The 14,177-nt window shown below is 53.2% G+C and overlaps 1 protein-coding gene across 1 annotated transcript in view; it reads left to right on the forward strand.

Annotated features, from left to right (window-relative positions):
* TTC12 (tetratricopeptide repeat domain 12) overlaps positions 1-12,401 on the forward strand; it is a 60,558-nt gene extending 48,157 nt beyond the window's left edge. The window contains 6 exon segments of the mRNA XM_055273173.2: positions 1,406-1,504; positions 1,980-2,048; positions 4,424-4,525; positions 9,846-9,945; positions 10,850-11,075; positions 12,239-12,401. Coding sequence (XP_055129148.1) covers positions 1,406-1,504; positions 1,980-2,048; positions 4,424-4,525; positions 9,846-9,945; positions 10,850-11,075; positions 12,239-12,314 — 672 coding nt within the window. The 3' untranslated portion in view covers positions 12,315-12,401.
* The last annotated feature ends 1,776 nt before the right edge of the window (positions 12,402-14,177 follow it).

Raw genomic sequence — 14,177 nt, forward strand, 5'->3', positions numbered from 1 at the left:
CAGGTGTCAGGGTGCCTGCCTCCCTGCGGGTGTTTGCCACAATGGCAGAGGCAACGCAGCTCGGGGAGAGGGTCCCTGCTGTTGACTGTGTGTGTGGTCATGCTGAAGATTGTGCCTTCTCTGTGCCTCACAAGCCGAGGAGGTTGCTCCTAGGGGGAGAAGGATCTGCTGTACTCTATGCCATGCTAGCACAAGGGCAAGGTGCTGGTAGGGGTGGGGCTGGCTGTGCCCATCAAGACTCCATCTGCAATGGTGATCAGCGGGAAGAGGAGGGGCAGGACTGCACTCCCATGCTCTGGCAGGGCAAGGAAAGCAAAACCTGCCCGATCAGACACTCACCAGCAAAGTGATATGGGGAGTTGCCCTGGGCCCAGGGGAAGCTGTGGTGTGGGGAGGGAGCATGTGGGCTGGTGCATGGTGATAGGGGTACCCTGCTGGTGCTCTCCACTGGTCAGGCATGGTCTGCCAGTGCAGAAGCTATGGTGTGGGCCCCCAGAGCCCCCAGGACTGTTCAGCAAGCAGGTGTGGCCTGGCTGGGGCCCCAGTAGAGGCCAGCAGAGCAAGGGATCCTCAAGTTGGACTGGCCCTGTTTGATGGGCAAGACCACCCTGCAGAGTTCAGGTCTGATGATTCCCCGAGGGCTAAAGTCTCCTGTGGGAGCAAGTTGAGCCTAGTGGGGATGGCTGTCCCTGGCCATGCTCCACTACAGACACTTCTAGCCTAACCCTCTGGGGTCCACATCAACTGGCTTGCCACCCCTACCACTTCTCTAAGCAGCTCTCCCTGACAACTCGATGAGCGTCTGTGCTGGTCAAGGAGATTTCCCCTGCCGGGGTTCCAGAGGCCTATGGTGAGATCAGGTTGCTCTTTGCCAGTTCAACTCACCCATTCCCCAAGAGCCTTTGGAGACCAAGAACAAGCCTTTGTACATAGGCTTGCATGCAGCATTCCCAGTTAATCCCCTTCCGCCCTGCTTCTGCATCTTCCCTTCATCTACTCAGTGCCTTCCCTTTGAAGATCTGTTAGGAGCATGTCAGTCATCTCTGTCCCTCAGTGGGAGCTGTCCACCTGGCTGCATGTAGTTAGCCATCTTGCCTGATCTTGATTTGAAGGATTTTTCTGGTGGAGTTGAATGATCACCCGTCTCAGCAGCTCACTCTTCACTTTAAACCCAGGACCAACCTGAGCCATAGTCCCATGGCAGAGGCACCAGAGACTCCTTCCAAGTCTCCTGGACCAACACTAACTCATGGAACTGGTCTCTGATTCTCCACCATCATTTAGGTTCATGACATTGGCAATTTAGGGAGTGTGGGGAACTCTGAGACCCTTGTCCAAGGGAAAAGATGACCATAAAAAGCTGTAAGGCAGAAAGGTCATTAATCACCTTGTTTTGTTTCCCAAGGCCAGGTGTGAGGAGGATGTGGACCTGTTCAGAGAGGTTATCTACACACTCCTGGGACTCATGATGAACCTTTGTCTTCAGGCTCCCTTTGTCTCTGAGGTATGGCGTTCTTGTCTCCCTGCCTGGAACCCTGGGACAACCTGTACACATTCTGTGGCATAAAACCATTCTCATGTTCACGAAGAGACAGAAGCATGTACACTCACACACTGGCCATGGAATGGGAAAAGGCTGGAGGGATGCGCTCTCCCTTTGCTCTGCTGAGGGGTGGATGGATCACTCAGTCATGTATTCACTCAGAAAACAGACTGGGTATCCAAGGTGTGCCGAGCAGAGTATGAGGTGCTGCGTTTACAAAGTCAAATAAAAGGTGGTTCTTGCTGTCAGGGTAATGCCCTGGAGTTAGGGGAGACAAACATGGGGAGGAATAAGAGCAGTAAAAGATGGTGTTGTGAGGGAACCTGGGCACAGTGTGGTGGTGCTAAAAAGGAGAGGGTGCTTAGAAGAAGCTGTGCTGAGAATTCAGATTGTCAGAAAATTAAAATCTCCTGCTGGCCTCTCCCCACTGTTGTAGGTTTGGGCTGTGGAGGTGAGCAGAAGGTGCCTGTCTTTACTAAACAGCCAGGATGGAGGAATCCTGACAGTAAGTTTCTCCCAGGGAAATCCAGAAGCAGCTTCCATTGTTCTTGTTTTGTTTTGTTTTATTATCAGCGTAATCTTTTTGAAGTGGCCACCTTTGAGAATCTGCTGACTCTGAGATATGGTGTGGATATACTATTCAGAATAATGTACGCAAGCACATAAATACCAGGTTTTGTCTGCAGTTTCAGGGATTTGGTGACCTCCTTGCCGTGTCCATCATCTGTGGATCCCCTAGAGTCCAGGAACCCAACTTAAGAATCCCCCTTCCGTATGGTCTGAAATTTAACCAGCTTAGAGGATATAATCGATCTGATCTGTCCCATTTCAAAATATCCTGTGCAAATTAGAGTGTCCAACTTATTTAGAATCCCTTTTTTCCATAAGAAAAAAAAAAAAGCCAAGCCCTTATTTTAAGCCAGTGATCCTAGAGGTTGTTTGTGCATAATAGTTTTACCCTCTTTTTAAAATATATGCTCAAATGGCTTTCTCAATTCTGTGTCTGACATTTGAATAAGAAAACTGAGAAAAGCCTATATGTTAGCACAGTGCATCAGGAGAAGAATATTAGTATGATTGAAGAGGCTATTTGCCATCACCCTAGAACGTATTCTTCACTCACATTAAGTGATCGCCCCTGTTTTTCTCCCTGTCAGGGCAGGGCCCTAATGCCTAGAGAAGGAATTAGGGCCACATCTAGGGTGGGTCTGGGAAACCAGCCTTTCAAGGGTTGCAGACTGAGGACTGGCTCCACAGTTTAAAAAAGGTTCTGAGTAGATCCAACATACCCTGTTTGGGGGTAGCACTCTCTAAACGTCCCCAAAGTCAATTCAGACAGGATAGGGCAAAGGTTTTGTGTGTGTGCATTTTCACAGATGGGGCATCGTAGCTTTCATCAGATCCTCAGAAGAGGTCCATGACCCCCAAAGTGGTAAGCACCACCATTCTCGGATGGTCCAGACCTAAAGGTGGGCCTACACTAGTCCCTGAGTAAACCTTTAGGAGAGCTCTTGGGCCAGATTTCCCCAGCATTCCATGTGTGCCACGTTGGGTGCTTCCCAGCTTGCTGAGCAGGGCAGCAGCTTCACCATGGGCATCTGGTCCTTGTCTAGCACAGTCTCCACTGTCTTGGGCCTGAAAGGGGATCCGTGGTGTCAACTATAGCAAAATTCTAGGATCTTTAGGAAGCAGATTAGGGAAACAAGATTGATAATACACAAGTTTATCTTTTCTCCCTCTGGAGACCTCATTAAAATGAGATTAAAGCCATGGGGGCGGGGGAAACAAAAGTAGAGACCTACATTGACAGTGAACAGGCAGTGGTTACCAATAGGTAAGTAATTTTAACAAGTTTCCTGAAGATGGATAACAACTGCAAGGGTGGAAATTAATGAGGCAGGGCTGAGGAAACCTTCGCATAGAGTACAGATGGAGGAACACGTAGCTGGGCAGTAGTAGGTTTGCCTTATAATACGCTGGAGAGGATCAAGATTTCAAAACTCCCGATACAACAGAGAGCAGAAGTACAAGGCAGTGGAGCTGCGTTTGCTGGCAGGCTTCTATCCTCCAGGCATAAAATCAGAACTCTTTTATCTCTAAAGAACTGAAAAACTGAAGAAAACATTTTTCTTTCTAGTATATGGGGGTGCCACCTCTATCTTTCTATACTTCCCATAAACTTCCCATAAACATAGCATGCCCAAACATATTTTATTGCTTTTTGCGTACATGTCATTGGGCAGGTAAGGGTCAACCAGACATTGCAGGAAAGCCACACACATCAATAGGAAAACGAAGATAAACATAAAAATTGATCCAAAAGAAATAGAGATAATATAGGAAACAGAAGAAAAAAATAGTAACTATCATTTGTATCCTGAGAAAGATTTAAGATAGTTGTATCCTTAAAAGAGTAACAGCTTGCCATTTATTTAAAAAAAAAAAAAAAAAAAGAAGAGCTGGGAAATAAGGTAAATGAACTATCCGAGAAACTAGAACAAAAGACAAAGATTCGAAAAGATAAAGATAAATGACACAAAAGACCAATCCGGGAAATCAAACATCCCCTAATAAAGGGCCTGCTGATATAGAGCTCTGGGAGGAATCACAAGGGAGAACTTCCTTTCTCAGAATTGAACTGGTTAATCCTGTGTGAAGCTGAAATAATATGAACCTCTGGGTGGCAAGGGGCTATGATTACAGTTCCTTGACAGCTTTGTTAAAAAGAACGGTGCTTGCTATTATTTGGCCATCATATTTTTTATATTTTGCTTCCAATATTAATGATTGCTTTTGCCTCACCAAACTCCCCGTTAACTGTTAAAGGTTGTCAGCATTTCTGAGAAGGACATTTAATTATCCTCTTTTTGCTGTACTCAGAGAGCTGCTGGTGTTCTGAGCCGGACCCTTTCTTCCTCTCTGAAAATTGTTGAGGAGGCCTTGAGAGCTGGAGTAGTAAAGAAAATGGTGAAATTCCTGAAGGTAAGATCACTTTATTTGTTACAACCCCTGAAATGTACAGAAGTCTCCTATTTTATTCGGGAAACAGAATGAGGGTGGGCTTTGTTTGGTTAGTGTGCTGCCATTTCTTCCTTGCTAGATTTTAAATTTCTTGGATAGGGATATGCTTCTGCCTGTCTACCCAGACCATACTCTGAACATCAACAACAGATTGTTGAATAAATTAGAAAATTGTTCATTAGATACATCTATAAAACCTGCTTACCCCTCAAGCCCGACTTTATTTTATTTTATTTTTTTGCACACAAAACAAACATTTTCTAAAAATACATTCAAACAAAAAGATGCATATCAAACATATTAGGAAGGTTGCACATGGGAAGACGGGGAATAGAAATGGGGGTGGGAATTAAAATAAATGAGAGAGGGACTTTGTATGGATCAATGATAATAACTCAATCCTCTATTTGACAAGGAAGAGGAAGAAAAAGAAAGTGGGCCACCCCGTCTGGGAAGTGAGGAGCGCCTCTGCCCGGCCACCCCGTCTGGGAAGTGAGTGCCTCTGCCCGGCCACCCCGTCTGGGAAGAAGTGAGGAGCGCCTCTGCCCAGCCGCCCCGTCTGGGAAGAAGTGAGGAGCGCCTCTGCCCGGCCGCCCCGTCTGGGAAGAAGTGAGCGCCTCTGCCCGGCCGCCCTGTCTGGGATGTGAGGAGCTCCTCTGCCCGGCCACCCCGTCTGGGATGTGAGGAACTCCTCTGCCTGACCACCACCCCGTCTGGGAAGTGAGGAGCGCCTCTGCCCGGCCACCCATCGTCTGGGAAGGAGTGAGCAGCGCCTCTGCCCGGCCGTCCCGTCTGGGATGTGAGGAGCGCCTTTGCCCGGCCGCCCCATCTGGGAAGTGAGGAGCGCCTCTGCCTGGCGCCCCGTCTGGGAAGTGAGGAGCTCCTCTGCCCGGCCACCACCCCGTCTGGGAAGTGAGCGCCTCTGCCCGGCCACCCATCGTCTGGGAAGTGAGGAGCCCCTCTGCCCAGCCACCGATCGTCTGGGAAGTGAGGAGCGCCTCTGCCCGGCCGCCCCATCTGGGAAGAAGTGAGGAGCGCCTCTGCCCAGCCGCCCCGTCTGGGAAGAAGTGAGGAGCGCCTCTGCCCGGCCGCCCCGTCTGGGAAGAAGTGAGGAGCGCCTCTGCCCGGCCGCCCCGTCTAGGAAGAAGTGAGCAGCGCCTCTGCCCGGCCGCCCCATCTGGGATGTGAGGAGCGCCTCTGCCCGGCCGCCCCATCTGGGAAGTGAGAAGTGCCACTGCCCGGCTGCCCCGTCTGGGAAGTGAGGAGCTCCTCTGCCCGGCCACCACCCCGTCTGGGAAGTGAGCGCCTCTGCCTGGCCACCCATCGTCTGGGAAGTGAGGAGCCCCTCTGCCCAGCCACTGATCGTCTGGGAAGTGAGGAGCGCCTCTGCCCGGCCGCCCCGTCTAGGAAGAAGTGAGGAGCGCCTCTGCCCGGCCGCCCCATCTGGGAAGAAGTGAGGAGCGCCTCTGCCCGGCCGCCCCGTCTGGGAAGAAGTGAGGAGCGCCACTGCCCAGCCACCCCCTGCCCGGCCACCACCCTGTCTGGGAAGTGAGCGCCTCTGCCCGGCCACCCATTGTCTGGGATGAAGTGAGGAGCGCCTCTGCCCGGACATCCATCACTTCCCAGGATGGGGCAGCCGGGCAGAGGCGCTCCTCACTTCATCCCAGACGGGGCGGCCGGGCAGAGGCGCTCCTCACTTCTTCCCAGATGGGGCGGCCGGGCAGAGGCGCTCATTTCCTAGATGGGGTGGTGGCCAGGCAGAGGAGCTCCTCACTTCTTCCTAGACGGGGCAGCCGGGCAGAGGCACTCCTCACTTCCCAGAAGGGGCGGCGGCGCAGAGGCGCTCCTCACTTCCCAGAAGGGGCGGCGGAGCAGAGGCGCTCCTCACTTCCCAGAAGGGGCAGCCTCGCAGAAGCGCTGCTCACTTCCCAGACAGGGCGGCCGCGCAGAGGCACTCCTCACTTCCCAGACAGGGCGGCTGGGCAGAGGCGCTCATTTCCTAGATGGGGTGGTGGCCGGGCAGAGGAGCTCACTTCTTCCTAGATGGGGCGGCCACACAGAGGCGCTCCTGACTTCTTCCCAGACGGGGCGGCCGGGCAGAGGCGCTCCTCACTTCTTCCCAGATGGGGCGGCCGGGCAGAGGCGCTCATTTCCTAGATGGGGTGGTGGCCAGGCAGAGGAGCTCCTCACTTCTTCCTAGACGGGGCAGCCGGGCAGAGGCACTCCTCACTTCCCAGAAGGGGCAGCGGCGCAGAGGCGCTCCTCACTTCCCAGAAGGGGCGGCGGAGCAGAGGCGCTCCTCACTTCCCAGAAGGGGCAGCCTCGCAGAAGCGCTGCTCACTTCCCAGACAGGGCGGCCGCGCAGAGGCACTCCTCACTTCCCAGACAGGGCGGCTGGGCAGAGGCGCTCATTTCCTAGATGGGGTGGTGGCCGGGCAGAGGAGCTCACTTCTTCCTAGATGGGGCGGCCACACAGAGGCGCTCCTGACTTCTTCCCAGACGGGGCGGCCTGGCAGAGGCGCTCCTCACTTCCTAGAAGGGGCGGCCTCGCAGAAGCGCTCCTCACATCCCAAACAATGGGCGGCCGGGCAGACGCGCTCCTCACATCCCAAACAATGGGCGGCCAGGCAGAGGCGCTCCTCACTTCCCAGACGGGGCGGCCGGGCAGAGGCGCTCCTCACTTCCCAGACGGAGCGACCGCGCAGAGGCGCTCCTCACTTCCCAGACGGGGGGGCCGGGCAGAGGCGCTCATTTCCTAGATGGGGTGGTGGCTGGGCAGAGGAGCTCCTCACTTCTTCCCAGACAAGGCAGCCGGGCAGAGGCGCTCCTCACTTCCCAGACGGGGCGGCCGGGCAGAGGCGCTCCTCACTTCTTCCCAGACGGGGCGGCCGGGCAGAGGCGCTCCTCACTTCTTCCCAGACGGGGCGGCCGGGCAGAGGCACTCATTTCCTAGACGGGGTGGTGGCCGGGCAGAGGCACTCCTCACTTCTTCCCAGACAGGGCAGCCGGGCAGAGGCGCTCCTCACATCCCAAACAATGGGTGGCCGCGCAGAGGCGCTCCTCACTTCCCAGATGAGGCAGCCGGGCAGAGGCGCTCCTCACTTCCCAGACGGGGCGACCGGGCAGAGGCGCTCCTCACTTCTTCCCAGATGGGGCGGCCGGGCAGAGGCGCTTCTCCCTTCTGAGACAGGGCGGCCGGGCAGAGGCGCTCCCCACTTCTTCCCAGACGGGGCGGCCGGGCAGAGGCGCTCCTCACTTCCCAGACGGGGGCCGGGCAGAGGCGCTCCTCACATCCCAAACAATGGGCGGCCAGGCAGAGGCGCTCCTCACTTCCCAGAAGGGGCAGCCGCGCAGAGGCGCTCCTCACATCCCAGACGGGGTGGCCGGGCAGAGGCGCTCCTTACTTCCCAGACGGGGCGGCCGGGCAGAGGCGCTCCTCACATCCCAGACGATGGGCGGCCGGGCAGAGGCGCTCCTCGCTTCTCAGACGATGGGTGGCCGGGCAGAGGCGCTCATTTCCTAGACGGGGTGGTGACTGGGCAGAGGAGCTCCTCACTTCTTCCCAGACGGGGCAGCCTGGCAGAGGCGCTTCTCACATCCCAAACAATGGGCGGCCGGGCAGAGGCGCTCCTCACATCCCAGACGGGGCGGCCCGGCAGAGGCGCTCCTCACTTCCCAGACGGGGCGGCCCGGCAGAGGCGCTCCTCACTTCCCAGACGATGGGCGGCCGGTCAGAGGCGCTCCTCACATCCCAGACGATGGGCGGCCGGGCAGAGGCGCTCCTCACTTCCCAGACGATGGGCGGCCGAGCAGAGGCGCTCCTCACTTCCCAGACGATGGGCGGCCGGGCAGAGGCGCTCCTCACTTCCCAGACGATGGGCGGCTGAGCAGAGGCGCTCCTCACTTCCCAGACGATGGGTGGCCGGGCAGAGGCGCTCCTCACACCCCAGAGGGGGCGGCTGGGCAGAGGCGCTCCTCACTTTCCAGATGGTGCAGCCGGGCAGAGGCGCTCCTCACTTCCCCGACGATGGGCGGCCAGGCAGAGGCGCTCCTCACTTCACAGACCATGGGCGGCCGGGCAGAGGCGCTCCTCACTTCCTAGATGGGGCGGCCGGGCAGAGGCGCTCCTCACTTCTTCCCAGACAGGGCGGCCGGGCAGAGGCGCTCCTCACTTCTTCCCATACGGGGCTGCCGGGCAGAGGCGCTCCTCACATCCCAGACGATGGCCACTGTTCTTGTTAAAAATGATCTGAGTGGCATTCTGTAACATTTCTCAGGCACGTTGTTTTGCTCAGGTTTTGCTACTCATGATGCTTTATACAGTTATCTGGAGAGCATTGGATGGAGCTCCATCTATGAGACATGTAGCCTGCAGAATTACCATGTGACCAAAGGATGTTGCGATTGCCCTGAGTGAGATGAGTGCAGTGAATGTAAGCAAGCCAGTAGAGCAGTTATCTGGATTCACCTGCAAGGATGAAGGGGATTATTATACTAGGCTGCCATCTCAGAATCCCTCCTATGATGTGTGTGCCCATTAGGTCCACACACCCATGTTAGTGTGGTGACACATGGCTTTTATTCATAAAGCCTCAGGCTGAGTGGTGCAGGGAAGCATGCTCTGCGGGCTGCTCCTGGGGCAGGGGTAACACTGAGGGGGCAGCACAGGGTGTCTGAGTTTAGGTTGCCACTTGAACAATGACTGTCATTCATTATAACTTTTGCAAACCCACCAAAAGCTCCTGATGGCATGCATACCCATGCATCATGCATGCATACGTGCACACATGCCTTTTAAAGACCCCACATGGGTGATTGCAAGGGCTGTGTTTGACAGTTGTCATCTCTTAAAATGAGGTAGGTTCCTGAAGTTCCTCATACAGGACTGTTAGCCTGACAGCCTTAGCAAGTCAGTCCTCGTTCTCAATTGGGAAAATGACATGGGAGGGCCTTTTCCTCCCTTTTTGGTAGATCTGCCATTCATCAGTATCATTCTCTTCTCAGCCACTTGCTCATAAAGCCTTCTAGAGGCAATTACTGAGGTGTACATGACAGGTCTGCATTCCTGTCAGGGGTGTGGGCTGGGTTAGAGAGGATGCGGGTGACACTCTGTTCCAGCAGGGACCATGCCTGCCCACCAGGAAGCACATGCCGTTCTCAGTAGAATTCTCTTTTCAGAGTTTAGGAAGCCACTAGCACTATAATAACTGCTCGCTGTGGTTTGTGGTCAGGAGCAATCATAGCACTGATTTTATTTTCCTAATTTCATTCTGAAATCTAGACAGGAGGTGAGACTGCATCACGTTATGCTATAAAGATACTAGCTATCTGCACGAATAGTTATCACGAAGCTCGGGAAGAAGTAATAAGACTGGATAAAAGTAAGTGACGATTTCCTTAAGGGAGCCCTCATCCCAGAGGTTCATCCACCCTTGAAGCTGCAAAGGGAACTGTGGTCGAGGAGGAACTTAGCAGCAATGCTGTTAACGTCTCCCAGACTTCAGCAATGTTTACAGATGTTTCACATCCAGGTCTGAAAGCATTTAATTAGCCTTTTGGTTGCACACAGGTAGAATGCCCAGGCTGGCACCCAGCTGACAGATGGCTCAAAGATAACAGGGTCAAAGCTAGGAAACTCCCTCCTCTCACCAAGTTCTGTTCTCTGCCTTCACAGAAGGAGGGGGGGAAACACCTTCAATGTGTAGTGAACAAGGGAAATATCAGAGTCTGAGCCTAGCTTTAGTCCAGTACCTTAAACCAGCTGTAGTTATTCACAGCAGGCTTCCCAGGAGAGGCAGCCTGCTAATGTTCTTCTTACTAACTCCCTGGAATGCACAGAAGGTGAACTGAAGGAGGCTCCACCATGGAAGCGGCAGCCTTTCTCCTGGATACTGTTTCATACCCTGCAGGAGTAGGTTGCCGGCACATTGCCTCCACCTGGGGGCTGTCAGATGGGGCCTCTCACCCTGGCGCAGTGGGAGGTTAAGAACAGGGGCTTTCAAGAAGACAGACCTGTCTGACACATAGCATTCATTCATCTAACAACTGTATTGTGCTGGGCACTGTTCTGGGAAGCCGAGATACTTCAGAGATTCAGCAAGGAGTTGAGGAGGTTCATATGCATTCAGTGAATGTTTGCTGATGAGTGAGTGAGCAAGTTCTGTTGCAGAGTTACTGGGGAAGCTTGGTGTCCGCTGACATCTCCCTGCGCCCCTCATGTCCTGTTACCAGCCTCCTATTTTGGGATTAAAAGGAGCTATTGCTTGTTCTCTTCCTTCCCTGCAGAGTTGAGCATTATGATGAAGCTGCTTAGCTCAGAGGATGAGATTCTGGTGGGCAACGCTGCCCTCTGCCTTGGTAACTGCATGGAGGTGCCCAACGTTGCGTCTTCCCTGCTGAAGACAGACCTCTTGCAGGTCTTGTTAAAGCTCGCAGGCAGTGACACACAGAAGACGGCCGTGCAGGTGAACGCAGGCATTGCTCTGGGGAAGCTGTGCACAGCTGAGCCCAGGTATGCTGTGGACACGGAGCCAGGCTGACCCATTGCAGAAAGAGCAGCTGAGCTGAGGCGCTGAGTTTTGGCCGGGACTGCGTGCCACACAGAACGCTGTGGGAAGCCCTCATGCTTTCTTTGCAGACCTAGGTTGAGCCCAGTAGCTTCTTCTCTGAAGAAAGCCTTTCTAGAGGAAACTGGGGAGCTCTTGGTCTCCAACCAGAGAGGGAATCGGCTTGTCTTGACGGGGACTTGCTGCTCCCACTTGCTGCCGTTGCCTTCTCTCCATTCCATTCTCCACTGTTCTCCATTCCTCTCCCTGTCTCTCTCTTTATTCTCCTTCTTCCCCTCCGTCCCACTCCACCTCCCCTTCTCTTCCCTCTTTTCTCTCTTCTCTACTTTTCCAGAAACAGACTCTCACTTCATGTTCTTTGCCTCAGCCTAAACAAATGGAGGAACGGCCAGCAAGGGTCACATGTTCATGCGGGAAAAAACAGTGGAGAAGCAGAGACGCAGAACAGCACGTCGAGGTCCCCAGTGAGCGAGGGCAAGAGATGTGGGCTGTAACTGTGCCCATGGCTTCTCTGTTAGCTCAGACCTCCACTCTGCTCTGCTTCTATTCTGATGTGCAGACGCACCTCATTGCACGTGCTTCTGGGAGGTGTCCACCTGTGGCTGAGCAAAGGAGCCCTGGCATAGAGCAGGGGTAACCCAGGGGGCTGAGTGAGAGAGGCTCCTTCCCTTACATCCACATACCTTTAATTCCTCCTCTGTAGATTGAAGGGGTTGGCCTCGATAATATCTAAGGTCCTTTGAAGTTCTGTCTGGTTGTTCAAATGGAAGGAATAGTTAAAATCTTTCTTTTATAGAAAGAAAGCACATTAGCTAGGATGACTTCAAAGTGGCAGCCTACAGGGGAGTTCTCTAGAGCAAGGTCCTGTCTGATCAGCCTGACACACCTGCCACCTGCAGCGAGTGTTTTCAGTGCTTTGTGGGCCTCCCTGAGGGTCTTACCCCTGTGTCTTTAGGGTACCCCAATGCCACAGCCACTTCCTGTTTCCACCCAGAGTGATAGGACTGACATTCTCAGCCAGCTTCCATCTGAGAGGGTGCTGGCTCTGGGATCCAAAAGCCTGAACTGTGGCACTTATGTCCTGGGTTGTTTGTTTTGCTTGTGACAGGTTTGCTGCTCAACTGAGAAAGCTTCATGGCCTAGAAATTCTCAACTCTACGATGAAATACATCAGTGATTCTTGAGAGATACGGTGTTTGTGTGCATTTGGGGAACACACAAATGCACACTATGTGTTGTTCCTATGCTAATAAAGACCTTTGATACATCCACTTCAGAATCAAATATTCATTTTCAGAGGGTTTGCATTTCGGGTTTTCATGGGTAACGAGAGTGGGCATTAGCTCTGTGCACTGGCTTACTCGACTTCCATTGTACCCTCCTTTGAATGTTCCTTCCTGTTCTGTAGAAGCTAGAAACCATCTCACAAAAAGCCACATTGCCCAGACTCCCTTGTAGCCACGATTCTAGATGGGAACTAGTGGCCAATCTAATGCCACTTCCTACCCCTTTTGCTATTTTCTGGGGCAATATGCTAGAAACATCAGATTTGTTGGTAGCAGCATTTCAGCATCCGTTTTCCAGCTGTGGAGTGCTGAGAGAGAGTTGCATTGGCGTCATTGGTGGCCTGCAGCTGACTCCTGGCCTGCAGCCGACTCCTGGCCTGCAGCCACTGCCTGTGCTCTTAAATTCAGTGGGGTGAGTGGTAGGTGGTGTCTCCCCTGTTAGGAGAACTCTGCGTGAATCATTCTGGGAATCATTTCTGGGGGTCCCTCTGGCACCCTCCTCCAGCCCGTCTGGTGGTGCTATAGGCACCCTGTTCCATGGGTTAGATCGTTCTCTGCTTAAGGTGCCAAAGTGCAGGCTTCTCTTTCTGCAGTGAACCCTGACTGATGTAAATGTGTTGATTTCCCTAACCCACCTGGTACTCTCACTCCATCCCCAGAGGCAACGCTCCCTTCCAGTTGCCCCAGGGTCACTCTAAACCAGGGTCACCTGTGGACTGCAAGTCCCTAAGTGAGAAGTCCAATAAGTGGCACTATCTCTGGCTCCTCCTTACAATCACATAATCATTTTAGAGTAGGAGGCAGGGTCTTCATGGTACAGTGAATGTCAGGAGTCCCAGACCAAAGTTCCAAAGACTTTTGGTCCTGCCCTGCTACCTGCCAGCCTTATGACTTTGGGCAAGTTGCTTAACCTCTCTGAGCTTTGGCTACTGCTTCTGGAAAAACTAATACCTGCCCAACCTACCTCCTCCATTGTCGTAAAGGTTAAATGAAGTTTTGGAGGTGAAGGCACTTTGGGAATTATAAAGTGCTACGCAAATATAAAAGATTACCAGACTATCTTGAGATTGAGGGTGTCGACTATGACATCAGTTGGGTTAAGTTTGAAGGGTCTGGGAAAGGGTGAAGCTCATATTCTTTAAGGAATCAAAGCTGGCCATTTGGTCAAGCATGTAGGAAGGGAAATTCTCCTCCAGGGAGATTTTGTTCAACACACCCAGAGAAAGTGTTCTTCACAGGTAAGGCAGCTGTTGGCTTAAATTAAGAATTTTGTTTCTGAAACCGAGATAAATAATTGGCATTTGCTGGCAGGGGGTGGGCGGTGGAAGAAAACTCATGGCCTGAGCCCCTCACTCAGATTGGTGTACTGCATATGGCTGGAGGGAGCTCACTGGGGCACTTTGTTGTGGTGCCCTGGGTGGCAAGCAAGTGACAGGCCACTGTAGAGAAGCCAAGACCTGCCCATCAGTCCTATCATGCAAGCAAACACCCTTCAAGAGGCTACTGAATTGCAAAGGGAGAACAGCTTGATGCTAATCAGAGCACAAAGAAGAAAATTAGAGGGTGCAAAAGTTGCTGTTTTCACAGAGAATTCCATGGAGCTTTGAAAACGGAAAGGCTGTTTGTGTTCATAACCACCAGGCCTGTCTCCTTTGAAGTTCAGGCCCCTCCTTCCCCTGCTCTGGCTGCACTCCTTGGCTCTTGAAAAGGGCTATTATAGGTGTATTCTGTTCCCCAAAGAGTGGGGAATGTCAAATTATG

Source organism: Symphalangus syndactylus, chromosome 3, assembly GCF_028878055.3.
Source record: "Symphalangus syndactylus isolate Jambi chromosome 3, NHGRI_mSymSyn1-v2.1_pri, whole genome shotgun sequence".
NCBI lineage: Eukaryota > Metazoa > Chordata > Mammalia > Primates > Hylobatidae > Symphalangus > Symphalangus syndactylus.